Consider the following 26,534-nt stretch of genomic DNA (forward strand, 5'->3'; position numbering starts at 1 on the left):
TAAGCAATAAAACAAGGTCACAAACCAACCTAGCTAGTTAGCAAATTAAGTAGTATGTGCAGCCTTGTTAAGTAAATCAACAAAAGAAGCTGGGTTAGCAACAGCAGGAGCTGTGTTTAAGATTAATAATGACAAAATAAAACTGAATTTTGATTGTTAAAATGTACAAATGTTTAAAGTTGTATTTATTTAATATTTTTTCATATTGAACTCTTTGGGGCTCAGTGGATAGTGGTGGGTCTTAACAAGTGGTACATCACTAGCGAAGATGGTAAGCCGATCAGGTGAGTTTCAATGGCCTACTACATTTATATAATTAAAATATTTTATATTCGAGATGTTGAAGTTGTACAGTTAATTTCTCCAAATACATCACAAAACATTAGTATTTTTTACGATGTTTGTAGGCTGATTTATAAGATCATATTTTTTGCAAATATATTTTGTTGTATAAATCACAATGACGCAATCAACTAAGGCAGATGAACAGTTTATAGCACTTTAGAAGTTATGTCATAGATTAAACCATCTACCAAGTATTATGTCTTCAGAGAGTGATATCCAGGTGCTTCAGGATGAGAGTTCACTCTCTGTCTGTGACCTACATTACATATCTGTGAGCTGCCAAAAAATTAAGGACTCCACCTCATTTAAGCTCACTAATGTCTGAGGATTTCCCGAAGTTTGTTACCTCTATCTTGTACAAGATACTCATAACAGAAAATCTGTAGTTAGTTATTACAGTCAGGTAAGCTTGATGGAGGCAGAGAATTAGGAATAAATAAACTGGCAGCACAGTTGTAATCCTCATAACCTAAAAAAAATCATTGGGTCCTTTCATGAAGGTCCAAGGTGTAAGTGGGGCAGAGGTCAGCTGGCAGCCTGTGCGTTGACCCCGTCAGTCCTTGGTAGACTGGTACAGACTGAGTTAATGACTGAGGTAAACATGATAAATGTCATTCACCCCACCAGCTTCTGTGTTTCACTTTCCTGTGCTGCTGCTGAGTTTAACTAGCCTTATCGCCGCCACGTGGATGGAACCTAGATCCCTCGACATGGGAAGTCCATGGTCACTGTTTTTTTTTTTTTACTCAGATGCAATGGTTTAAAAAAGGAGGGTCAAGGCTGAGCATGTCGTGGGCCGGTCACATCCTGAATAAATAGGGCTGGAGCTTGCGGAGTGACACTGCTCAGGCTTTCCGGAGCTTACAGTTAGTTATTTTTCCTTGGAAAGCATTCTTCAGATTTTTCTTCCTTCAAGATGTTTCCTCTGGAGGAGATCACACCCAACACTTGCTCCGGTTACCGGGATCAACGTGGTCACACACTTCTTTACAACATCTTGAGCGGGCGGGCGAGTGGCTACCTCAACACCAAACTGAACCACAACACCACGGCACACAACTGCCGCTGTGAGCAGAGGAGGACGGTTTGCCTGAAGGACCCAAAGGCCACCTGCCAAGTTGCCTCCAGCGTGCTGGTCAAAACCATCCACTTTGTAAGAAGTTTACCCTCCTTTAATCAGCTTCCATCAGGAGATCAGTCATCATTGTTAAGACACTGCTGGGTTCCTTTATTTGTGCTGGGGCTTGCCCAAGAAAAGATAGCGTTTGAAGTGACTGATGCACCAAATTCAAGTATCCTGAGGCAGATTTTGCTGGGACCAGGACTTACTGAAAAAGAAGCTGAAAGGCCAACTTTGGCTGGAGTGCACAGCCTCAGAACTTGCCTGCATTATCTGTGGAATCTGGATCTCAGTCCGAAGGAATACGCTTACTTGAAGGGTGCTTTGTTGTTTAACCCAGGTAAGACATTTTTTATTCGTTGTTTCATCATCATCATACTTATTTTTTTTAACAATGTCATAGGAGCTTCAACAGAAACTTCTCTTTATCTGTTCCAGCTGTTCAAGGACTGAGTGCCTCGCTGTTCATTGTAGGTCTTCAACAGGAAGCTCAAAGAGCTCTTCACGAAGTCATCCACCTCCTGCACCCAGAGGACAACTTTCGCTTCAGCAATGTCCTTAAAGCCGCCTCTGCAGTCCAGACTGTCGGCCACAGCCTGGTCACAGAGCTCTTCTTCAAGCCAGTTATTGGCAACACAAATATGTTACATTTATTAACAGAGATGTTGTTTGTGCAATAAGATCGCAGTTAGTGAGACTTGAATGCTTGAATGTTGTAATATGGAATTTTTACACAGTGAACATAGTTGACAAGCACATGAAATAAACCTTTTAATACCTTCCTCAGCTTTATGAAGCTATGACCTGATCCTTAGAAGGAAATGCAATCTCTGACTCCCTCATGTGGTCATAAGTGGCAAACAACAGGCAAACAATTTCCTTGTTCTGTTTCACTTCATTTACTTTATTGTTTTTACAATGAGACAGCAGTAAAAGGGTGGCCTACACATACCTTTGCAGAGAATATAAAGCATAGTACCCTGGTAAATGGCCCAAGCATTACTTTTTGGAATTTGAGAATACAATCTTATGAGCAAATGGAAAGAAATTGCTTCAGACCATTAAACACATTTAGTGGAATAAGAAGTGTACAGTAGGATAGTTACAATTAACAATTTATATGACACAGATACATTCATCACTTCCTAAATAGTCCAGTTGCATATCGGCTTCTTGCACAAAACCAGAGCAACCAGTTTCACACCACTTCATTATAACCACGCTGGTGTTGCAGCCACATTCTTGACACATAAACATAGATCCAAGAGAGTGCAATCTGGACAATTATACCACATTTACAATATGTGTATTAACTGAAGGCATTACAATAGGGTCCTTGAACAACAACCATAATCTAATGCTGATAAGAAATACACAGAGCTGAATAAATTCCACTGAGTCACCTGGCCAAATTCCCATCAGCACCCAGAAGCAAACACAGTGAGCACATTAAGGTAAGAACCCAGATCAGACATTCACTTCATGAGTCAGCTTGAATTAGAGTCACTGATAAATTACAGTCATAGTACAGGATATAACCTAAAGTCTAGCTGCAGTTCACACCAGCTTTCAAAGCATCTTTAAATTACAGACAGGACGGCCACAAACAGCTCCCAGAATGCATTAAACACCTGGTTAACCTAAAACTTAAGAGCTTAACCTGCTTCATATATATTTCATGTTACCGAATAGCTCTAGTAGTAATCATATTTGGAAAAACAAACAAACTGTAGGTACACTGTATGAAAATAATAGAAGTCACAAAAGAAAATCCCCTGAATTTTGACATTAAAAAACAAACAAACTCAAGGTTCACTCACAATATGTAGCTTGCGCAGTTCTGTAGCTTTCAACTTGTTTTTTCTCTGTGGAAAAAAAAACACTTTACTTGCTAAACTTTACTTACTTATGTTGAAAAATTGCTGGTTAGCTTAACTTAGCACAACGACTGGCAACAATGTGAAACTGCTGGCTCTGCTCTTTGAAAGCTCATTCATCAACGTGTTTGATCTAATTTTTAAGTACAAAAACAGAACCATAAAAACAACTAATTGTTGCCAAGAAATAGTTGGATGCATAACTGGCCATAAAACCACTTTATCATTTATACACTTTGGTTATTGTTGGAATATGCTAATAAAATATAACATGTTAATAAATGAGCAATAGAAATATTATGTGACTGATCCCAGCTAACCATTTCCAGCATGTATGCTAAACTAAGCTAACTGGCTGTGACCTTTAACTCTCTGCAAGAGAGCAAATAAACATTTTTCCCAAAATGTACAGCCAGATTCCATGTTATTATAACAAGACTTTGAATCATCACATAAATTGGCTTTTTTCCTTCTGCCAGTTATTGCTACTTCATTCTTTTACTTTTGCCACTTTTAAGTTGTCTTACAGTAAATATCGTCAAGCTATCAGAACATCATTTCTTATCATTAATCTGGAATCACTGTACATAAGGACTAAATTAAAAGCGCTAAATGCAAATAAACTTCTTAAAAATCTAATCTTTGATAATGAAATGTGCCAAACAACCTCTGTATTTTATTTTTACAGAACTAAATGGTCTTTGCATTACAGCAAAATAATCTGACCAGGTCAGGTTTCATGAACATTACTCAGTTCTCCTTCAAGGACAAGGGGACGGTTAACCGTGATACAATATCTATGAGTCATCAAGAGCTGCTGGTGATATCTGCTTGCAATAAAGCAATCCTTCAAATATACACATAATATTGATCAACCATAAATATCTACACACAGAGCCCTGAGTTCACTGATGTCCTTCAGACAATGTGAATTTTCACATTTTCACGGCTCAGCTTCAGAAACAGCAAAGCCATGTCTCTCCAGAGAGCTTGGCTCAGCCACAGACTCCTGTGCAAGTAGTGTCGCCTTTCAACGTCCCACATGTGACCTTGTGGACACAGCACGACAAACAATTCAAGCATACATCGCCGGTGTGTTGCAGGAATCATGTTCTCACAGAGGTGCGAATTAGTGGGACACCTGAAGAGTTGGTTCCTGTGTGAGAGGGTGAGTAGGCTGTTGGAGAACTAGAAGTATGACCTGTAAGAATAACAAAAGACAGAAACAGCATGAGTATTAACTGCTGTCTGACATCACTCCTCACAGTACCCTGCAACTAGAAAACATGTTGCACTCACACCTAGGATGTACAATTTTAAAAGAGGAAACAGCACATCAGAAAGATTTTAAAAAAGATTTACACCTTTTCAATATCAGGGCAGAAATCCCACCTGCTTGATTTTTAGTTTTTAATTACAAGCAGCGCTTTGGAGCTTGGGTTTTGTGAATCATTGTTTTGCTTCTTATGCATGAACATGCAGTCAATGCGGGATTCGGCGATCAAATGCAGGGCAAAGGAAGACGAATGACAAGTAAACAAGGGTCTGAGCAATAAAAGACTGAATCTAGAGGTCCAGACTTCATCACACTTTTAGACTTGTGGACTTTACTCACAGTCACTGAGAAACGTTAAACAGAAACTCTGCTTACAAGAAAAAAGAATCATAATAGTCATAATAATCTTAGTGAATTATATTGTTTAAATATGATACCGAAATCAACCTAAATAGACTGGCAGAACGATCATATTCATTATAAAGATGTTCAACAATATTTTGTCTACAATTCTTTTTAGTATATACAATTTTAGCATGGAAAAAGATTACTAATGGTTAAAACATTTCTCTCAGTCACAGCTTAATGCATGTTGCTTGCAACATTTTGTGTTGCAGCTGACGGACTATTGTAGAAAATATCCTCTTGTAAGGGTACAGCACAGCTCTGATGACGCATCGCAGAAGCAGGTGAACAGGTTGCATTCATCAAGTTGAAACAAACCTTTCATGACATGTTGGTGCAGTTAGGAGAGTTTGGTGAATACCATTTTAATATTTATGCAAGCAAGCGTCAGAAAAATGCTGAATGGATTTTGGATAAGATCACAAAAATGTTCTTGCATGAGGCCCTTTATTGTTTACTTATGTTCTTATCATTCCATCTACTTTCTGCACATGGATGAAACAGTACAAGACCTCAAATGATTATTCAGGCATCTTCTTACGTGCTTCATCAATTTGTGTTGACTCATTGTTCTCATCAGAATAAAGGCTAGAACAAAATTTAGTTTACGTTTAATTGCATCATTCATCCTAACTAAATTCTTCAAATTATAGGACATACATGTAATTTTCTGCAATTTTGTGCATCCTTCAAAGATGCATCACTGCATGTGCTGATTGGTACAATTTTCATTGAACAACTACTTATAGCCGCACAAAGACAAACTGTAAACTAACAGCAGATGTCAAATACCTGCACCAGGCCACTGCTGCCATAAAGAACACAGAGGTCATTTCCTCTGTGTTCATTCTAGGGAATAAAGGTGTTTTAAAAAATACCTGGCAGAGGGGAGTTTAACTTTGTACATTTAAAAACATAGACATTCAGACTGAACCCAGTATAATTAGAATTAACATACAGTCCTTAAAACCAAAATGCTTCAAGGCCAACTAAGCACACACATTACTGTGAGTTTCTCCACTAGAAATGTATTCATAATAGAGAGGAAACGGCTTTGATATTGCATTTAGGCCAATGGTTGTCAAAGTGGAGGGGCGCATTCATGGCTAGGGGTAATAATGATGAAAACATGTTATGGCAAATCTGATTCCTGAGGGAACAATGGCCATACAGGTGAGGCTTGACAGGCAATCACATCTCCAGTGTGCATTTGTGCACAATGACTGTTTTTTGACAGGGGAGCGAAACAGGTGATGTACAACACATAAGTCAAATATGACATATAATAATAACATAATAATAATATGAGTCATGTGCTTTCAACTTCCCCATCAAAACAGTAATAGACATCTGTGTCTTTTCTGTCCAACTCTGAAACCTTTGGACAGTTTGATTTGATTTATGTGTGGGGATAGATAATATATCTATATTGTGAAATGAAACTACATATTTTCTGATATATTGTTTATTGTTTTGTTGTGGAATGTCTTCTTCTGGTTTCACAGGCCTCATTTCATTAAAAAGATGTAATTTTCTAAATTTAGCAGACTGTTCTTTTTGTCCTGAAATTTGCCTTTACCCATTTAGTCATTATTATTCACATAACTGATGGTTATTTATCATAAATGTAATTGTGTTAAAAGAACCATTCAGTGACCCCCCCCTCCAAAAAAAAATTACAAATTATTGCTGGAGCTTCCCAGTGACACTTTTACGCTGTTATAACTTTCTCCTTAAAAATGTCTCCATACAGAGTGTACAGGGTAATCCATGACTTCAGAAGTCTTGAGATCCAGAATTGATTTCAAAAGACATTATTTTACACCCTCAACATGGGATCTAGTTTTTCCACCACTTGCATGCTAACATTTTTAGCTTAGCAGATACTGTAACGATTCTGGCTTGAAAATTGGTGTAAATAAGCTATTTTAGGAATCTTGGAGCATCTAAAGACTTGGATTATACCACACAAGCTGTATAAAATATAATAATATATATAATCTTATGCTCTGTTTTAGTTACTTGTTACGCTTCAAAACAAGTCCCCTTCCACTTCAGTTGCTTATGAGAATGCTGCAACACCGTTTTGCTTTGAAGCTTCCGAAATGTTTTGTGGACTACAAAACTTCACACAATTCTACATCAGTGTGGCTGGAGGAGATAATGACTGACTTTTCATTTCTGGGTGAATCTATCCTTTAAAATTTTGTGTACAATAGTCATCCCATCACTAGTCAGCCTAAAGACATTGCAGAGTTTGTTTTTTTAGCATGGCAGAAAATGTTTGAGAGTTAGACTTTACATAGATCTCTAAATTATTAGTTTAAATCATGAAAAATCAATCTGTAGAGTAAAAAAAAAATATCTACACTATCCAAGAGAGACATGCCATCTGTTCTCAGCTTTAGTATTCCATTTTCAAAAAAACATCAACTAAGTTGATTTTACTGAAACATTATGTGTACAAAAAAGTACTAACCCTTTCATTATCCTTAAAATTCTGACACTGTCTAGTCAGAAACAGTGATAGTGAAATAGTGGATGTCAAAGTCAGAACAGATCTTATCGGGAAGTTAAACCAGTGTTACCAGGCTGTGTGTGCTGACTGTTGGCAGATCTATGCATGTTGGATTTCCCCTGTTCTACCAGCCATGATATGTAAAACAAATCATGTAATTTATTCAAAGTTATTCACCAATTTACTGGGAAAAGCTGGTGAGTGACATACTATTTAAGCTACAATTTTAAACAAAGTACACATTACAGTACATACAGTGTGTATGGAATAATATAATAAAGACATATTTCTTACCTCCATTATTCCTCCACATATCTCTGGCACACTTGTCAGAGGAGGTCAGTTCAGATATTTGGATGTTTGGATTTGATTTATAGTCATCTTAAGGAAACAGAGACAATGAGAGTGACGGTTACTTGGTGGCAGAAGAGCACTTGTATGGCAAAATAGAGTTTAAGAAGTGAAAAACTACAACTTACTGTTGTTGCTGAATGAAAAGGAATCGCTCTCTCGCATGGTCTCGTTCCCACTGTCCGACAGCGTCCTCTCCCTCCTGGAGACAGGCGGCCTCTTCTTTGTACTCTTCCTTGTGCTGATACGGATGATGCCACGCACCAGCCGACACTCGGCCTCCTGCTCGTCCATTTTGTGTTCTTCTGCCAGTGAGTTGATGAGCTGGTTGATGTCCTTGCTCTTCCTCAGAAAAACAGAGTCAGAGGTGCACCTGGCCAACTCCTCGATCTGATATTCAGAGTACAGCTCCAGCAGCTTCTTTGCAATCAGTGAGTCCACGTCCTCATCGCCATCCTCCCAGTCATCAAACCTCATGGACTCATGCAGTGACGGATGTCTGGGCTGTGTTCGACCACCGGAAGAAGGCACGTATGATTGAGGTTTGCTTTCAACTTCTAAATACTCGCTTGGACTGTCAACTTTGACTCCAGCGATGCAGACGTCCTCAAACAAGTCTACGGCGTCCCCCTCTTTGTTGTCTCCTGGGTTCACACCTTGGAGGCTGACCTTCTCTGGTTCATCTGTGGAGCTCTCATTTGGCGCCAGGCATGGAGCAAGTATGGAACGCTGGCACACCCTATACAGGCCGCAGGTGAGCACACTGCAGATAAAGGTCCTGCAGTTCCTTGGAGAAGCACAGGGATTGCATGTTTGTGTGGCAGAGGATGGATCAGCCGAGCCAGGAATGAAGCCAATGGTCTCGGACTCCTTCCCATTAGCATCTTTCAGTTGAGCTTTGTGGACTGTCTTTGGCTCTGGCATCGGGAGCCTCTCTTCAACTGGGTCCACACAGCGCTCCTCATACGATGACCTCTGGCTGCTGCTCCTGCTGGGCCCATGCCTGTAGCCACCAGGCCCCGAGCTGCGTCTGAGACTGCCAGTGCCGCCAGCAGACATGACTTGCTGGCTCCAAGGTCTGGATGAACATCAGAGAGAAAACAAGGTGCACAGTGTTGAAATGGCATCACTAAACATTATGCTTGTTATCGATACAATCTTCTCGGCAAAACCCAAAATCGCTTGCAGGTACCTGAGGGCATCTGTCTTCAAAACAAATGCGAAACTACTATCCCCAGGTGGCACGTAAAGTCACCCAACTGGTTCTTTTGAGGATGTGTAACCACACAGTTGGAGACAATAACATCTCAAATTCACTGGATGATGTCATGGGGATTTTAAAAAGAAAAAGGCTAATCCTGTTACAGGAAGAAAAAAAAACATACAGCCTATTACTATATATAAAGGTCAAAATTATATATATATATAAAAAATAATTACACTCATCCACAAAAATACACACACCGTTGGGTTTACGCTGTGACGCAGAATCAACGTAGACCAATTTCAATTGAAATATCTTGGAATTTAACACTTTTTGGTCTCGAGAAAAGGTTGAAATCACCCGGACACTATCAAACCTGCGACCTTCTTATGCATCGGTTTATCGATTTTAATCCCGCACCCCTTTGACCAAACAATGAGGAGTACGATGCCAACATTCGAACTGTTTCGGTCAGCTGGCTGATAGCTAAACCTGTAGTCTTTTTAAAAACAAATTGACATACACTATTACAGCAAAGCTTTGAAAAAACAAAAACAAAAAAACAACACAATTTTATTAGAATAAACAAGCACCGTTTTGGAGGTGCATGAATGCCGAATTTAAGAACAAGCCTTATTGAATCTGTTTTTGACTTCGGTTATTTTTCCTGGGACTACATGTTGTCAAATACAAAAATAATCTTCAAATTGTCAGATTGTAAAATGTAGTCCGTGGTTCCGTGTCATGACGGCAGGTGTTGGGGCGATGTTTACAGTAGTCAGCCCATGCAGTTTAGCCAGTTAATAAAAATTAAAAAAACAAGTTAATTTAAATCACTAATTTGCTCTATTGCCAACATTTAACCTCCATCATTAATTAAAGGTTATTGTTTGAAACGCACTAATCCCTTTCGTACTGAATACTGATTTTCACTTTCATGGCGACTTGTCACTGCGGCTCTTTCCTCCATTAGAGGACTCGGGAACTTCTCACTAAACATTACTCACAGTGTACACGGTGCGTCCACCAAACGACTCCCGAATTAATGTTGTCTTCTCCACCTTTGACCATACATGTCTGTTTTCAATCCATTCTGAACGTCCCCCCGTAGGAACTCCGCGAGAAAATGTCAGTTTCGTAAAGTTTTCGACCAAATCCGTGTACCTGAGCGTCAAGGTGGAGGAAACGCACCAGGTGGCTACAGCGAGAGGACGGGCTTCCGGTAATTACATCAAAAAATAAAACGCAAGTGTTCTCGCTTCTGTGATTTTATCTAGAAATTATGAATTTAACGTGGTAATCACATATCAGAATTCATTTCAATCACATAGCAATTCTTTTAGAGGCCACGCCATCCCCGAACGCATATTGTTGATAACTTCACAGACGTTCTGTTCGGCAAACCTGCGGCAAGTCACCCACACTGGCCTCTGATTTACCGGATATTATAATATTTAGTAACTATTGACATTTGCAGGTTCGTAGATATTTTACATTTATAGAGGTAAATAATGTAATGAAAGTGTGCCAGGTATTCCACTACATTAAGTGGCTATTCAATTTATATGACTACCATTTTGATAATAAAATCTAATATTTTAGTAGGATATTTATTTTGAAATAGAATTAACCGGAAATACACGCTTTTTTGTGTAGAAATTGACGAGAGCCAGTTTTCCCGGATGCCTCTCCTAATGGCAATATAGCTAACCAATACTAGTCACGAATGTGTCAGGACTCATGGAAGGAGCGTAATAGGAATTAAAAATTACGAAGTTTTAGTGCTCGTTTTAATTTACGAATATATGACCCCTGGAGATTAGCAAAAACGGTTAGCTGGTATGCGTGAGGCGAGCAAGCTAACAAGCTAGCAGTAGTAACGGTACTTTGGTTTCACTGACGTTAAATAGTCTGCAGCTGGCTGAGTTGGCTAACAGCTAGTCTGAATGGCACAGCTAACAGGCTAACGACGGCAATGGGACATCTTCTAAATTGGTCTTTCTGTAGACAGACTCTAAGAGGAATACATTAAGAGACATGGGAAGTAACAAGGCTGTCCTTTCTTGCACGGGGTCTTCGGGTTATTTACAACTGAATACCCACAGTAACGTTCTAGGATTAGCTTGTTTTCTACGTGGAATGACGACATTTGCACCGTCCAGCTGCCTCAAACACGAGCGTCGGTGATGCTGGTGAACGCCGACCAAATGCCCTGGTTGTCCGGATTGGGACAGAGCACCCAAACTACATTATAAATCATGAAAAACTGCGAGTATCAGCAAATCGACCCGCAGGCACTTCCGACACCAACACCGACGCTTCCAGCACATCACGGGAACGACAGTGACAAGAGAGAGGAGCCGAAAAGACCGAAGAAAAAGTGGGAAGTTTTCCCAGGAAAGAATCGCTTCTACTGCGATGGACGGATCATAGTGGCCCGACAGAGTGGGGTCCTGCCCCTCACTCTGGGCCTTATTCTCGTCACAAGTGGATTGTTCTTTATATTTGAGTGAGTTCATGTTTCATATTCAGGCTTCTAATGTGTTATGTCACCTGCGAGTTCAGTCGTTGTCCTCGTGACAAAGATATAAATATATATATGGACGACATTTCATTACTTCACAGATCCATAACAGTACAGCAATATTTGGCAGACAGCTCTTAAATTGACATTTTATTTAACTGAATTCTGAATTCTTGCACTGAAATAAACGCCGAAGCTTTAAACCGATCCCATTGATCAATAACAGTTTCGTGTCTGCATTGTACACGTGTAATTTATTCACCAAAACGCAATTCATCTAAACAAAGCTAAGATTTGATGATGCAGTCTGGCAAGGTTTTCCAAAATGCAGATACTAGACCTTTTTTTGTCCCCTCATTTGGTCTTACAACTTTTGGATATCTGTTAATGTTGTACATTGAAATTTAATTGTATTCTTTCAGCTGTTATAATATGATACGTACTGTAATGTTGACTCATGCATGAATATGAGCACAGTTCCTTTCTGTCACTGTGTGGTGGAAACTGTGTTCTGTCTCCAGAGACTCAGATGGTGATTAAATGCACTGGATGTTAATTAAAATAGATCCCCTGGTGGGTGAGAAAAGTAGGCTCAGTTGTATGAGACAGGGATTTTTTTTAAGATCCATTATAGGCCTTTGATATTGTCATTGTTTGTTGTTAATCCATCCTACCTATCCTCTCTGTCTGTCTGTCTGTCTGTCTGTCTCTGTGTGTGTCTCTGTCTGTGGCTGCCCCCCTACACAGCTGTCCCTTCCTGGTCAAACACCTGACCAGCTGCATACCTGTTATTGGAGGAGGCCTCTTTGTATTTGTGGTCATCACCCTGCTTCAGACCAGCTTCACTGACCCCGGCATTCTGCCCAGAGCAACGCCAGATGAGGCTGCAGACATTGAAAAACAGATCGGTAAGAGCCAACTGGAGTCGGATCTATATAATTGTCTCAAGTGCTTTTGAGTTTGATATCCACTGTCATAAAATCTTACAGTTTTAAAGTGTTGTTGACTGATTTTCCCCAGAGTGGTACTATGCCAGTTTATGGCACGCCTGGTACGATAGAAGTCTCCATGTGGTGAAGAGCTTAAACTCATCTATCTTTTTTATTCTAAGTTATCCATCTGCTCAGTGGCATTCAATCATGTCAGACTTTATGGACATCCTATTTGTGGCACTGTCATAAGAGCATTCACATGTTTATTTTGCTTTAGAGCACAATTCACAGTTGAGACTGAAGGCATTGTTCTGCTAGCAGAGGCTATTTTTCTCTGAAACGGAAACACAAGGCAGGTTCTAATAGAAAACCTATTCACCATATGTGTAATGAATGTCAGTTGGCAGCCACTAGGGCAATTTTTCTGGAAGAGATGTGCTTTGTTGACTTCTGAAGTTTGGACTGGAAGATACGATTTCTCTCTGATAAGGTCCAGTACAGCCTCCTTTACCCCAGTCTGTTCTGTTCTCGCCACCGTCCTGTTCACAGCGCTCCATCAGCTATATTTACTGCCAGTTTTAAGTCTTGCCAAAAGTATCTTTATTTTTTGATTTGGCATGCTTCAATATAATGACCTTGTCTAAAGTTGGCTTCATGTGCACCTTGTTAACTCCTACTCATGGCCAAAGTTTAGCAGTGGTGATGTAAGCTGTTCATATTACCCAACTGTACTGCTATTCTGCCAGCTATTTTTGAAACAAAGACTCTGAGTATTGCATATTTACCTACTGCTTTGGACATTTAGTTAAATATTTTCTGAACATGTGTCTTAGGCTACATTTAATTACCAATCCCATATAAAATTAAATTTACAAGGCAAGTGATGAGTGATAATTTCACTCTGTTCCTTAAACAGGAGTGAACTGTGTCCTGATTTTATACAAATTCTAACCAGGGTTTGAGAACATAATGTTCACACTGGAAAGTGACAAATACTGTAACTCAGATACATTAGTATGCTTCTATGTGCTGCTGTAGATGCAGTATTTTCCCACAAGGTGGATGGTGGTAAAACAGATCCAGGAACATCTCAGGCAACATTTCAAAGTAGCTTGGATTGTTGTGTCAGTGCAGTTCTGCCAATGTAAGTACAAAGTACATATTGTATACATTTATACACAATACACAATGTCAAATATAAATGCAACAGAATGTGATCATTTAATAATCCCTTTTTACATATTCTCAGTTGGGAAAACAGTAAAGACAATTTAATGTTATGCCTCATCCACTTTCTATATATTCTGAATTTGATGGCAGCAACACGTTTGAAACAATTTGGGGACAGGAGCAACAGCATACTGGGAATGCTGTGGAACGCTCCAAAAACATCTGTTTGGAGTATTTTACAGAGAAAAAATACCAAAACTCATGCTCGAGTACAAACAAAGATAAAGAGTTAAAATAAGTATTATAAGTATTATACTTTTACTTTGTAAAAGTAAAAGTCACCCATAACCATTGAACATAAGTCACCCAAATTCAAACAGTACTTTAGTAAGTATCTGATATCAAATTTACTTTAGTATTCAAAGGAATTATCTGGCAATAAATGTACTTATATCAGAGATACAGACCAAAGTGAATTATACATTTAATAACATGAATGTATATGCTGTATTCTGGGTCGACCAGTGGTCAGCCTGCCCGTTGTGATCATCTGATTTTAAATTTTTTTTTTTTAAAGTTATAAGATTAATGTAGTGGAGTAAAAAGTGCAATATTTGCCTCCAACTTGTAGCGGAGTGGAAGTTTAAAGTAACGGAAAAAATGGAAATATTCAAGTTAAGCACAATAACCGTAAAAGTGCACATTAATGCAGTACTCAAGAAGCTGTACTTAGTTACATTCAATAACTGTCAATTGATAATAGATTATAGGATCATTGTGTGGTATGAGAGTGGCACCCTCAAAAGGCTGAGCCATTCGCAGGCGAGGATGGGGCGAGGTTAACCCCTTTGTGAAACACATGATTGTATGGAGGATATTACCACATGGGCTTTGGAACAATTAATTGTGATGCACCTGTGAAAAATAGACTGACTGTTGAAATGGTTGCTTTTAATGTTGTGCAAATGAATCAGAAATTAATATCTTTGTTGTCAGAACTGTTTCAACTAATATCACAGGGGCTGTGAAATGTATAATGGTGCAAGGAACAAATCTTCCAAATCTCTTTAAAAGCATATGCAATAATAATTTCAACGTGCTGGCCAGAAAGCGGCAAAATAAAAACAGTTTTATGTTGCACTCCAGACAACTCTGAACTTGAAGATTTCTGACACAACAATGGCAGCACCTACAGGAATGGAGTGGGATTTTTTGGGAGAATATAATATTTCTATTTGGCTAGTGAGTGAAATATTTAGCTACTTGTCCAAGTATCAAAGTGCGGTTAAACAAAACCTATAATGATGTCTGTAAACTTGTGCATTGTTTTTCTGTTCACTGTTTCATTTATATATGCAAGGAGGTTTCACTTGGTAAGATTTCAGTGTGTGTACACTTGCCAAAGGAATATCTGTTTGGTGTGGTCTGCAATGTCTTTTGTTTGTTTTGTATCATGCACTAAGAATGCTAGGAAGTCGGAAATTTTGACAAGTAAATTGCGACGTCTGACTTTGAATGGTAGGCAGCATTAAAAACCATCCAAATGGCACAGGAGCTTTCACTTACTCTGGGATAAAACTATGTTGGTCACCACATACGCTGGAGCTTTAAGAATGGCTGAGGAGCCTTGCAGTTTCACACATCAAAGTCATTTTAGTCATTTCAGGTCTAGACAATTTATTTTATAAAAAGCTGTTATAGTAGTTTATAATACATGTTAAATGGTTTGTGTTTAGGTGATCAAAGGACAGACCATTAAGAAGAGATGATCAGTTGAATGTAATGAATTTTGTCCTGTTGTTTCTCTTTACTGTCCTCTCTGTAGACAACACAGGAAACACTAGCTATCGACCTCCACCACGCACAAAGGAAGTCCTCATCAACCAGCAGGTGGTGAAGCTCAAGTACTGCTTCACCTGCAAGATGTTCCGGCCTCCTCGCACCTCCCACTGCAGCCTTTGTGACAACTGTGTGGGTGAGCTGCGGACACACGCCGACACTCTGACATTTACCAGTGATAAATAATGGATAGGGCTTTCCACAGGGCTACGGTGAACATCGATGCATTACACAAGCTCAGGCTGGACTTACTTGTATGACGTATTAGCATATTTCCCAAACTTCTTGAAGTTTTAAATTAAAACCAAAATGTCAGTGGTTCCTTCCATATTGTGAATTCTCTTTTGGTGCGCTTCTCATTTTAGAGCGATTCGACCATCACTGTCCTTGGGTGGGGAACTGTGTGGGGAAACGCAACTACCGCTTCTTCTACACCTTCATCGTGTCACTCTCCTTCCTGACGGCATTCATCTTTGGCTGTGTGACCACACATCTAGCACTGAGTATGTGTTTCTTCTCTATTTTACATGTGTTGAAAAACAGTCATGAAATTACTGATAACAACTGCAAACACACCTGGCTCAAACAGCACCCGCCAGTAAGTGTTGGCGTTTATTTTGTCTGGCTTTGACCACTAGATAGACAAGGTTTACCACATCAGAACAGTCAAACTGCCAATATCAAAAATAAATGAATGAATAAATTAATAACTGAAATACTCATTAAAATATTACAATGCTATTAAATGCATATACATTACATACAATACAATACGATATTCTACAAACCAACTGAAAGGGGAAAAGATGACCATTGACAAGAAATATTAGCCCCATTCACGCTTCCCTTTCAGTGCGGAAATCATGCGCTGATTCTCTGCATCATTGTCTGTGTGAGAGTTGCAGATGAGGAGAGGGGGACAGTTTAGCTGTGGCTCTGATGTGCCCCCTGGAGGTAGAATCAGATGCTAGCTGCCGTCTATGGGAATGGGAAAAGCCGGAGGCGCAGATCAGGGGTGTGTATTGGTCTGATGATGTTCATACTTGCAGCTAAACATATCCTTCACTCATAAAATCAAAAGAGAAATGACTCACAAAGCAATGTTACAAGACCAAACAACAGTAATGTGTTAACTGGCAGTGTCATTGGCATCTTTTATGAGGACAAACAAATACTGCGGTGATACGTGGAAAAGCCGCTGTCATACTGACTCGTCGTCACATTTCTGCCCGAAAAACAGCATCTGTCCCCGGCAGCAGAGCCAGGCTGTCACCCTCCATTATTCTGTTGTCGTAGTTACTGTCTCTGAAAACTTGTATTTAAAAATCACCATGATGGTCAGTCCTCCTGACTGAGAATCCAGTGAACTTTTCCCCTGAAAACAGCATCCCTCCTCACGAGGGAGAGAGTCAGACTGCATCCTGTTTATTGATTGCGATTATGTAATTATGAGCAAAAAACGTAACTTTGTCTCTTTCCAGGATGCATGGTGGGTCAGGATTTCAATCACAACACATTATAACTGCATCCATATGATTATAAACAGTCAGCAGGTACATGTTTAGATTAACAGGTAGACACAGGGGGAAACACATTGATTTTGCCATTTGGATCTGCAGCACCGGCACTCTGTATGGAGAAATGGTGAGCCTTCACTGCAATGATTATGCAGAGTCTCTGTGTGAAAAGGCCTACTGTGAATGAAACCCCCTTTATTTGCATAAAGAAGCAGGGTGAGGGTTAATTAAATGCATTAAGAAATAGAAAAAGAAACTATAAAAAATGGTTTGTGGGAAAAAATAGGGGGGGCAATGAATAAATATTTATATTGAATTGGTAAAGAAGTCAAAAAATTAACACAAAGGTAAATGAATATGGAAATAAATTAAAACGAATATAAATGTATGATATATTTTTTTAAATTTAAATAATGCTTACATTTATTTTTAGTTTGATTAAATTCAAAATGTGTTGTGCATTTCATGTCATATTCATATATTTGTTGAGTCACTTATCATTTTATTGTGATTTGGCAGTTTTGGTCCTCCGTATTTAATTGTCTGATAAGAAAATGTTGATGAATGTTTTAATTAATTAATTTATTGTTCAATTTCAGTTTCATCAAAGGCTCAGTTCAATGAAGGCTTGGAATGAATTGAACATGTTTGAGTTTTGATGTTTGTATTACAGCTCCCACATCAAGAAAATTAAATGCACTTTTTGGCTTCGGAACCCCGAAATGATCACACACTTTTTGCTTCGATGTGCTTTGAAACACACTTTGAGCCTTATTGTGTTCTTCCATCTTTTTCAGGGGCTCAGGGAGGAAAAGGCCTGGTGTTTGCTCTGCAAGAGAGTCCAGGCAGATATCCTTTAACCACAAGCATGTTAAGTCTTCCTGAGCAAGTGAACACTGTTTTTGAGGATGTTTATGTACTTCTCCCTCCTCCAATAACCTGATCTACTGCACTCCTTGACCCAAAGTTTCACTGCAGTGGAGCTGGTGATATGCTTCTTTTCTGTCTGGTCCATCCTGGGCCTCTCAGGCTTCCATACATACCTGGTTGCTTCTAACCTGACCACTAATGAAGACGTAAGTACTGCACCTGCAGTTCTACACCTTACAACTATGACTGTGAAAGTTTGTTGGTACAATATTAATTCAAAAACAATTAAAAAAAAAAAAGAAAAAGTTATATTCAGTTAAGTTTATGTTTAAGTTTATTTGAAGTTCAAGAAATGCACAAAAAAAACGTGTTCCATAATAATGATGATGATGATGATGCTGTATAATTGCAGAGTAAAGCATCTCTTGGCAAATATTCACTTAGATTTTGTGGAGTTAATCAGTACTTCCTAATCTAACCAAGGACCATCAAAATAATGTGCAAAAAATAATTTTAAATGTATCCTGTTTGTTACAGATTAAAGGATCGTGGTCAGGGAAGAGTGGAGAAGGTGTCATCAACCCATACAGTCATAAAAACATCTTTATTAACTGCTGCACCATGCTCTGTGGACCCATGCCACCCAGGTTAGTTCAGATCTCACACACTGGACAAAGTTATGAAAGTAATCCATGCATGATTAAGATCGATAGACAGTTGAACATAATCATGTCTCTCCCAGATATGTTTTTTTCCCCTGATCAACCAGCCTTGAATGTTTCAAAATAGTTTTACATCCTTTATTATCTGTTGCTTTCACAGCTATTTCTATGACTTTAATATAAATGTTTTTTGAAAATGCATCTATAAATAAGGAGGTCAAGCCAGGTTCTCAATAAAGGAAAAGTTTCAGGCAGTGTTTGACAATTTCTGTCGATTAATCCATTATTAGAATGTTTTTTTGGGGGGGGCGGGTTTCAACACTCAGCTTATTCATTTAAATTCTCCAAAATTTACATGATGCGTAGTGTCAGGTCGCTCAGAGAAGTGCAGGTCAGATGCAGTGCTGCAGAGGTGCTGGGGCAGTGGTTCACTGGAGCGGAGTGGTGGGTTGTTGGGTACACAGGGAGACACTGGAAATAGAGCGAAATTAGTCGCAGTACAGGAAACACTAGAGTTTATCTAAGAAACACAGGGACAGAGCAATATACCATGTGTGCTTTACAAAATCATCTGGCAGCAGGTAGCGTGATGACCAAGGCTTTTAAGAGAGACCGCAACTCCGCCAACCTCTCCAATGCACCTCTGCAAGCAGACAAGAAACACACAATCACAAAAACGCAACACCCACACACAAACACATACACTGCATTCATAAGATAGTGACAGTTCTGTTGCCTTTAAACACCTTTGGAGTCTGTTTGCACGATGGTTAGTTTACATCCTTCACTGAATGTACATGAGGTGTCAAGATGAGGAGAGGGAGGTGAACACGTTATGACTTTGATCGTCCTCCCTCCTGTCTCCCGCCCCCCCAGCTTGATCGACAGACGAGGTTTCCTGCCCGCGGATGAAGCTGTCCAGACAGCCGCCACGGACATCGAGCTGCCAACTCTGACCAATAAAAGCGAGATAAATGTGGTAGGAGGATCTTCTCAGCTGGCTTGTGGCTTGCAGGATCCCCCCTTTCTTGTGCCTGCACCCCCCAACTCCCTCCAAAACTCTTCCTCTGCCTGACAGACGCCTTGTTGCCTGCTGTAGCCCTGAGCCAGCATCTCTCTGCTGCCTGTTGTTAACAGTTGCGTACAGGTTAATCCATATGTATACTGTATTTACATTACAGTCAGCTGTTCACATATCAGTGGTGAAGGTTGAGTACTTAGTGTGTGCTGGCATAATGTAAATGAGTAAAAATACAACAAAAAGCAGGTTAAGGGAATAATTTAGTTCTTGGGTAATGAGTCTGTTCATGGAGGAGATCAATGTCAATCTTGTGACTATATTAAAGGTCACCTCACAATTGGCTGAACAGCAGCCACTGGGGCCACAAGTGGTAATCATGCTGTAATGCTAACTACTAAAACATAGTGTAACTGTAGCACAAGAAGGGAAAGCTACAAAATTCAATGTTCAGCCAAACTTAATGTAAAACTGCAGGTAACCTGCCACTGTTTCAAGTGGGAAAAATCTACCTACAGCAATGACTCTGAAGCTCACAAATGATCACATTTTGTCTTCTATATGATTTTATACAGAGCAAACATGCTGGAACTATTCACTTTTCCAGTTTTGGTAACAGTTTTTTTGTAATGTCCCTCAGTATTAAATGGAAAATTAATAATCCTAACTATAAATTCACTATTTGTTCATGTTCTGTTAACCTAGTTCTTTTCCTTGCTTTGTTTTTTTGTTTGTTTTTTAACCTCCTTTTTGTCAAAAGAAAAAAAAGCCTCACTGGTAAAACTGAAATATATAGTTCTGTAACATTTCTGTATGAGTTGATGAACAATTCAGTATGTAAATCAGAAAGATTTAGAATTGTTGGTAAGTGTGTTTACATTTTGGACAAGCAATATGAGCAGTTTCCCTTCCTTTTCAGTCTTGGCTTTAATCTAACTGCCTTTTGGAAGTTTCTTCACATTTAGCATGCACACGAGAGTGGCATCAGTCTCAGATGAAAACCTTTCGTCTCTCTCTGGGTGTAAAAAACAAACTAACAAATACTCAGATTACTCAGTCAAAGTACTCTGTAAATGTATGATTTGGTTATGTGTGGCTGGCTGCTGGCTTTGTCACTGTGATGAGTTCAGACACCAGCCCCAGGCTTTCATGCACTTCTCCAACTACCCAGTCATGTTCACCTCATGGAAAAAAAAAAATCAAGTTTACTGAAATTTTTCTTTTGATACAAGCTGCAGAGATATTTCTCACTTTTTTTTATGTCTGTTTTCTCACGTTTTGTATGACAGTGTACACCTCAGTATTTTAATCCTGTGCAGTATGTCGACTCAGGGTGTTTTTAAGGTAGGAGGAGGGCAGGTGTTGTAAGAAGTGAACACTCAGATGTTGTTTCCATCCCGTCCTCCTCACAGAGCGCCTCTCTTGTTGACATCCAGGGATATAAAAGGATGCCTGGAGAGACGTACAGCAACTTTTGTTTACAAGATGTATCTGCGGTTCAGGTAGCTGCAGTCTGAGCCTCAGTACTCTGATATCAAGGTGTAGAGTAGCTGCTGTTTGGCAGACAAACAGCTTTTTTTTTGTTTACACCAAAATAACAAGACAGCTTTCACCCCTGTATTTGTGTGCCAGTCGAAGCTGTAGTGTTTCTCGTCTGAAATTTATTTTGTGCATATAAAGTGTGTGTAAAAATAGCCTTTCTTTATTTCAGTTCATACACTGACTTCATACAGGGAAGCTTTTTCTGCGCAAACAGTTGGATGTTTTTTCCTGAGTTGGTTCACTTTCTCCGGTCTCGATGTTAATAGCCATATTTGTCTGCATATAAAAGGTCAAAGTGCCAAATTATTTATGCTACATCAAGCCAATCACCATAATTTCCATTGTTTGCCTTCATGCCTTTATTCCATGTCTTGTGTTTGATTTGTCCATCCTATTTTATACATATTTCTATCAGTATTTGAAATGTAAACATTTAATAAAACATTCATTTTTGTTCATGAATTCATCATCCTTGTGTTGTTTTTAATTGTTTTCTGTTTGTCCATCCTCTCAATTTACATATTGTGTAGTATAGTCGTATTTTCCAAGAGAAGGAATGCCTATAAATAGGCCCTCCATGTGTCTATCCATCCAGTCCTAACTTGCTGTTCTGTATGTGGTCTGTCTCTGTGCCTGTGTTCTGCCACCAACACTAGGAGGAGAAATGTCTAGACTTTGCTGTGTTCTGCACTGGCTGATTAGCCAATGTTAGTGCAGGAAAAGCGATGCTTGAGCTTGGTAAGCCTGTTTAAAGGAAAGGAAGACGAGCGCAGCGCCTCTGTGCCTGCCGCTGAGTTTGCATGTCCACCTAGCTTGCTTATGCATGGCTTTATTAATATGCTGCCATGTTCAATACACTGCAGAGTGCATCATTTAACACAATACAGAGTGTACTGTATGTAAAATTCATTCACGATTTACAGACGTGTAGTCATCGCTCAAACATTTCCAATGTACTTTGTCATCATTATATTTAAATTTGACCTTTTTCATGCCGCAGATTCGCTAGAATTCAATTTCACTGCAAGTTGCTCTTGTCAAAGTGGAAATATATTTGAAACAACATTAAGCCATGATGGGAGAGTAAAAATATATACTTCTATGACATTTGTGTACTATAAGGCATGACATTCTTAAAAGTGTGTGAGATTTATTAAGCCAAAATGATTTTGCTGATGGAAAAGACTGGTGAAGCTTTATAGTCCAAAAAAACATTTCTGGAGCTTCACAGCATAACAGCGTTGCTTTATTCTCCCTAACTTTAGTAGAGGGGGACTTGTTTTAAAAGGTTTAAAGAAACAAACAAACATAAAATGGCTCCATACACAAATACAAATTGATTTCAAAATCTGATATTTATACCATTTTTAAGCTGAAATCTTCACTGTAGCCTCTAAGCTAAGAACATTAGTACGCACCTCGCTGAAGTGGGTGCGAGAGCTCGACCTGGTCTATGTTGGATGAGCTCTATTGGCCAATTTTATGTTTACTTTTTTTTTTTTGTTGGTTGTTATTTTTTCTTTTTACTTTTTAAAACAAGTCCCTATTCACTTCAGTTGTTTAAGAGAATGATGCGATGTTTTTTGCTGACTACAAAACCTTACCTTACTTTCCATCAACATTAAGGTGAGTAGATTATTACTGAATTTTCCTTTTTGGGTGCATTTAACCTTTAATGACATCTGATGGCTACATCATTTAGTTTATGGATAGCAGCTCCAAATAAGCAAACGCACATGAGAAAGACCTGTTATGATCAGTTGGATTTGCCTAAAATTTAAGAATGCTGCCCTCTGAGCTGAGGGGTTATACAGCTTTTGACTCAGCGAATAGTGAACTGAACTTTTTGAACCTTCATTAACAGTTAATGCTTTAAATTTGAATAAAAAATGACTCCCACGGCTCTTTGCTCTTGAAGTTCATCCATTATTCACTCTCTTGAGTGTGTTATAGCTTCAAGACTGAGGGCATTACAAATTTAACTCGAATGAAAAAGCATGCATTTAAAGCTGCAATAATTAATATTTTTTTTGTTAACACTGGAAAGAAATAACTATTACAGCTGTATGGAAAATGTTTTGCTTCTTTAGTCATTATTTCTTTTTAGGCCTCTTATGGTGTGTTTACACAGAAAGCAAAGTTAATTTTGGCCTTGTACAAGTCAGACCGCGAGATCATCTCTGTTTATTCAGCCAGAACAGCCAGATTGCTGTGCATTAGTCGTAGGCTTGGGAGCAATGGCACACACGGAGGTTTGTGTGTTTTGGTGGGTCAATCACTAATTTCAGCACTCACCGGAGACGCGTTCTCTTTTCTGTTTCCCCTCCTTTCCTGTCTGTGACATTATGTTCATGAAGTACATTTGTCTCTTGTAATCCCCCAAACTGTATTTGGGTATAATACCAGAATTCCTGGTTTAGTCTTTGAAACAATTTTGTTCCATCCTACACTTCAAAATGTTTGCCCAAAGCAAACCAAGTGCTGGTTTGTGGCTTATGCTGGTACTTTTTCTGTTGGTTCAACTAACAAACCTCCTACAACCGGTATGCTTTTCCACAGGCATGAGAGCCTTTGCAGAGTCACATCATTGCATCACTGTATAGGCTGCAGATTTCCCAGCATCGCTTGGAACAACTATGGTGGACTACGATGACTCTGTGAAAGTGTTGCTCCTGGCTTTGCATGCCTAGCATTCAAACATGACTGGTGCTCAGACCCCTGTTGTTTCGATTTGCCATCCATATTAAAGATATTTTGTCTATTCTCCCATAGATAAGTCACACTTGGTGTTACACTGGCTCTGTTTTTTTTAAAAATGGTGATCATAGGGTTTCAGTTGAGCCTTGCTGATGATAACCCCGCCCTAGACTCTGATGGAAGCAGTTCTTTGTTCTAGACCAGCAAAGTGTTGGCGCTGCTCTTGAGCCACATTTCCTGGCCCAGAGCCAGTTCTTTGGCTGTTGAAATGTAAACAACTTGTTCCAAACTGGCATGAAAAGGGGTATTGGATGTCCCTTGAGCTAATCATGTGAAAAATGAAATTCCCTAGGTCCAATTTTAATCTCCGTGCAGATCTATGGCATGAAACATTTGTGATCCCTTGCTTCGGACCACTCGTGTGGCCTTGCTTGCACTCCCAGCTTGGAGCTTTGATCCATCCTGCACAGCTGTTGCTGAATTCACTGAAGTGCTATAACACTGCTGTTTGCCCTGTTAACTTCCCCGACTCATCCTTTCTTCCCCTTCTCTTTCTCGTGCCTCCCCAGTGCACGCAGGGAACTAAAGGTCTGCTGGAGTCGGCCACTCGCCCCCCGCTCCTATCCACCTCGTGTCCTCAGGGGAAACCCCAGGCAGCTCATACCTGCCCAGACAACAGCCCAACGGTGAACTCTGACCCCTCCCCGGAGCTCTCCACGAGCTGTGGAGCCCGTCATACCGCCAGCTCGCGAGGCCATACCTCTCCACCACGTCACTCCAAGAGTCGGTCGAAGAAAAGTAAACGAGCTGCTTTGCATATTTCCAACCCTGCTTACGATGCCCCTGTTTCCCCTACCTCTCCAGACGCTGGCCCCAAATCCAAAGCCAGGGGCCACGAAGGTGCCAGCTTCTCCCCTTTGCACTGACTGACTTGAATGGCGGCTTTCTCAAGTGGAAACACACCTTGTTTGAAGCTTGCATGCTGTAACACAGTCAGATACAAGTGATATGAATTCAAAATTGTCTTGTCTGTTGGTTTTCTGAAAGTCCAAGGCATTGTTTATGAGGATGACAATCACAGGGATGTTTAACTGTGTGACCGATTTGCAGGGGAAACAGGAATATGAGAGCTGATTGGAAGATTACTCTGTAGAGGATGTAACTCAGCCCCTGCTGTTTAATGAAAAGCACATGGCAAGATGAGATTTGTAAGATGGAGGCACTGGTGTACTGATAGACCTGTATGACTTTTCTTGATGATTCTCATGTAAAACATGAATTTTTACCAGCATGTCAGATCCATCAAATATTGTGAAACAGTGGCTTTGATGTATCAGATGGACAAACTCTGGGAGCTTAAGCGCTAAAGCTCAGAGTTTGTGTGTGACTGTAAAGAGAAAAGTTGCCGTTATAGAGGAAGTCCATCCCCCATGTAGAATTCACATATGTCATTTCTATTGCAGTTAATTGCATGAACTTGAGCCAGTTTCTCCTTAAGCTGAATAGCAGAGGGACAGTTAGTACTGATGATGTCATGTTGGGACATATAGGCGGTGAATAATGGAACGTCATGCGTCATGCGACTCTGACAGCAGCCGTGGAGCATTTTCAAGGATATGGGGACATTTTAACATTAATATCTGAGAGCTCTGCCTTGAAATCAAACTCGTTTGGATGTGCAGATGGGTGACAAATTAAGGAAAAACCTGACATTATTACCTCTGCTTAGGTTCTCCATCTCTGTGGAACCCTACTGTAGGGATGGATGTCATTTGGTGTTTAATGATGGCGGTGGAAACCAAGCTTAATTACCAAGTGTTCCTCAGACATTCGGGGACCCCTCGTCAACCAAATGACACCTAGTTTAAAGGGATTTGATTAAGTGTGTTGTTGATGTGTAAATGTGTTACGAATATGAACTGTACGATTTGTAGCCTGATGTGTCAGATGTTCAAATGTTCTGGCACATCAGGCAAAATCATCTGGAGAGCCGTTAGAAGCTGTTTGGAAAAGGGCGGCCACTTCCAGAAAATATCTGGCAGGTGATTGGAGGAAACTGCCACAAAACGGCCTCATACCTAAAACGACTAAATAAGTAGATTGCCGTTGACTCCTTAAAAACAACAGCAGTGACAAGTGTACTCAACCTTCATATGCCCGCAGCTTGATCAGGTTTAGGCAAACAAACTACTTGAATAGGTTTAGGAAAACATTGTGGTTTGGGTTAAAATAACTAAATTACATTTTGAGTAACTGCGGTCATAGATCAAACTGTTGCCAAGCCAGTCAAGAAAAGAGCAAACTGCTCTCCATAAAAAAAAAAAAAAAGCCTTCAGTGTGGTTCTTTGCTCTTCTTTCAATAAAACATACTCTCCAGTTCTTCTACAACTAATGCTTCAGCAACATCTACGCAAACCACTTCAGGAGCTGCCATTGCTGTTTTCAAACGAGCAGTTGCTTCTCTTGCTGGTCATCACACGTAAGCTACACAGTTGCTCATAGGACGCTGATTGGTCCAAACCAAGTGGTTCAGATACAAGCGCACAGGCTTGAAGCGTCACCTCTCGGACTGAGCTGCCCGGCAAGCTAACATGATTTGGGACTCAAAGAAAAAGCAAAGTGCTTGTCGGACATTGTCTGAAACTCTCTTCGCTAACACCTGTAATA

The 26,534-nt window shown here is 39.7% G+C and overlaps 3 protein-coding genes across 3 annotated transcripts; 2 read left to right on the forward strand and 1 right to left on the reverse strand.

Moving 5' to 3' along the window:
• The first annotated feature begins 1,033 nt into the window (after positions 1-1,033).
• On the forward strand, positions 1,034-3,848 carry LOC119016686 (nuclear receptor subfamily 0 group B member 2-like). Its single transcript, XM_037092811.1, has 2 exons — positions 1,034-1,805; positions 1,904-3,848. Exons 1-2 carry the CDS (start codon positions 1,262-1,264, stop codon positions 2,143-2,145), a joined length of 786 nt encoding a protein of 261 aa, XP_036948706.1. The 5' UTR covers positions 1,034-1,261; the 3' UTR covers positions 2,146-3,848.
• Positions 3,849-3,998: 150 nt separating this feature from the next.
• On the reverse strand, positions 3,999-10,298 carry kdf1b (keratinocyte differentiation factor 1b). Its single transcript, XM_037092810.1, has 4 exons — positions 10,104-10,298; positions 8,021-8,970; positions 7,836-7,922; positions 3,999-4,543 (listed from the first exon to the last, which is right to left on the reverse strand). Exons 2-4 carry the CDS (start codon positions 8,949-8,951, stop codon positions 4,449-4,451), a joined length of 1,113 nt encoding a protein of 370 aa, XP_036948705.1. The 5' UTR covers positions 8,952-8,970; positions 10,104-10,298; the 3' UTR covers positions 3,999-4,448.
• A 468-nt stretch (positions 10,299-10,766) lies between these two features.
• LOC119016687 (palmitoyltransferase ZDHHC18-like) lies at positions 10,767-26,246 on the forward strand. The gene is made up of 9 exons (XM_037092812.1): positions 10,767-11,605; positions 12,368-12,528; positions 15,548-15,697; positions 15,927-16,064; positions 17,876-17,927; positions 18,052-18,154; positions 18,486-18,595; positions 19,487-19,589; positions 24,437-26,246. Exons 1-9 carry the CDS (start codon positions 11,355-11,357, stop codon positions 24,791-24,793), a joined length of 1,425 nt encoding a protein of 474 aa, XP_036948707.1. The 5' UTR covers positions 10,767-11,354; the 3' UTR covers positions 24,794-26,246.
• The last annotated feature ends 288 nt before the right edge of the window (positions 26,247-26,534 follow it).

The sequence above is a fragment of the Acanthopagrus latus genome, chromosome 3, assembly GCF_904848185.1.
Source record: "Acanthopagrus latus isolate v.2019 chromosome 3, fAcaLat1.1, whole genome shotgun sequence".
Lineage (NCBI taxonomy): Eukaryota > Metazoa > Chordata > Actinopteri > Spariformes > Sparidae > Acanthopagrus > Acanthopagrus latus.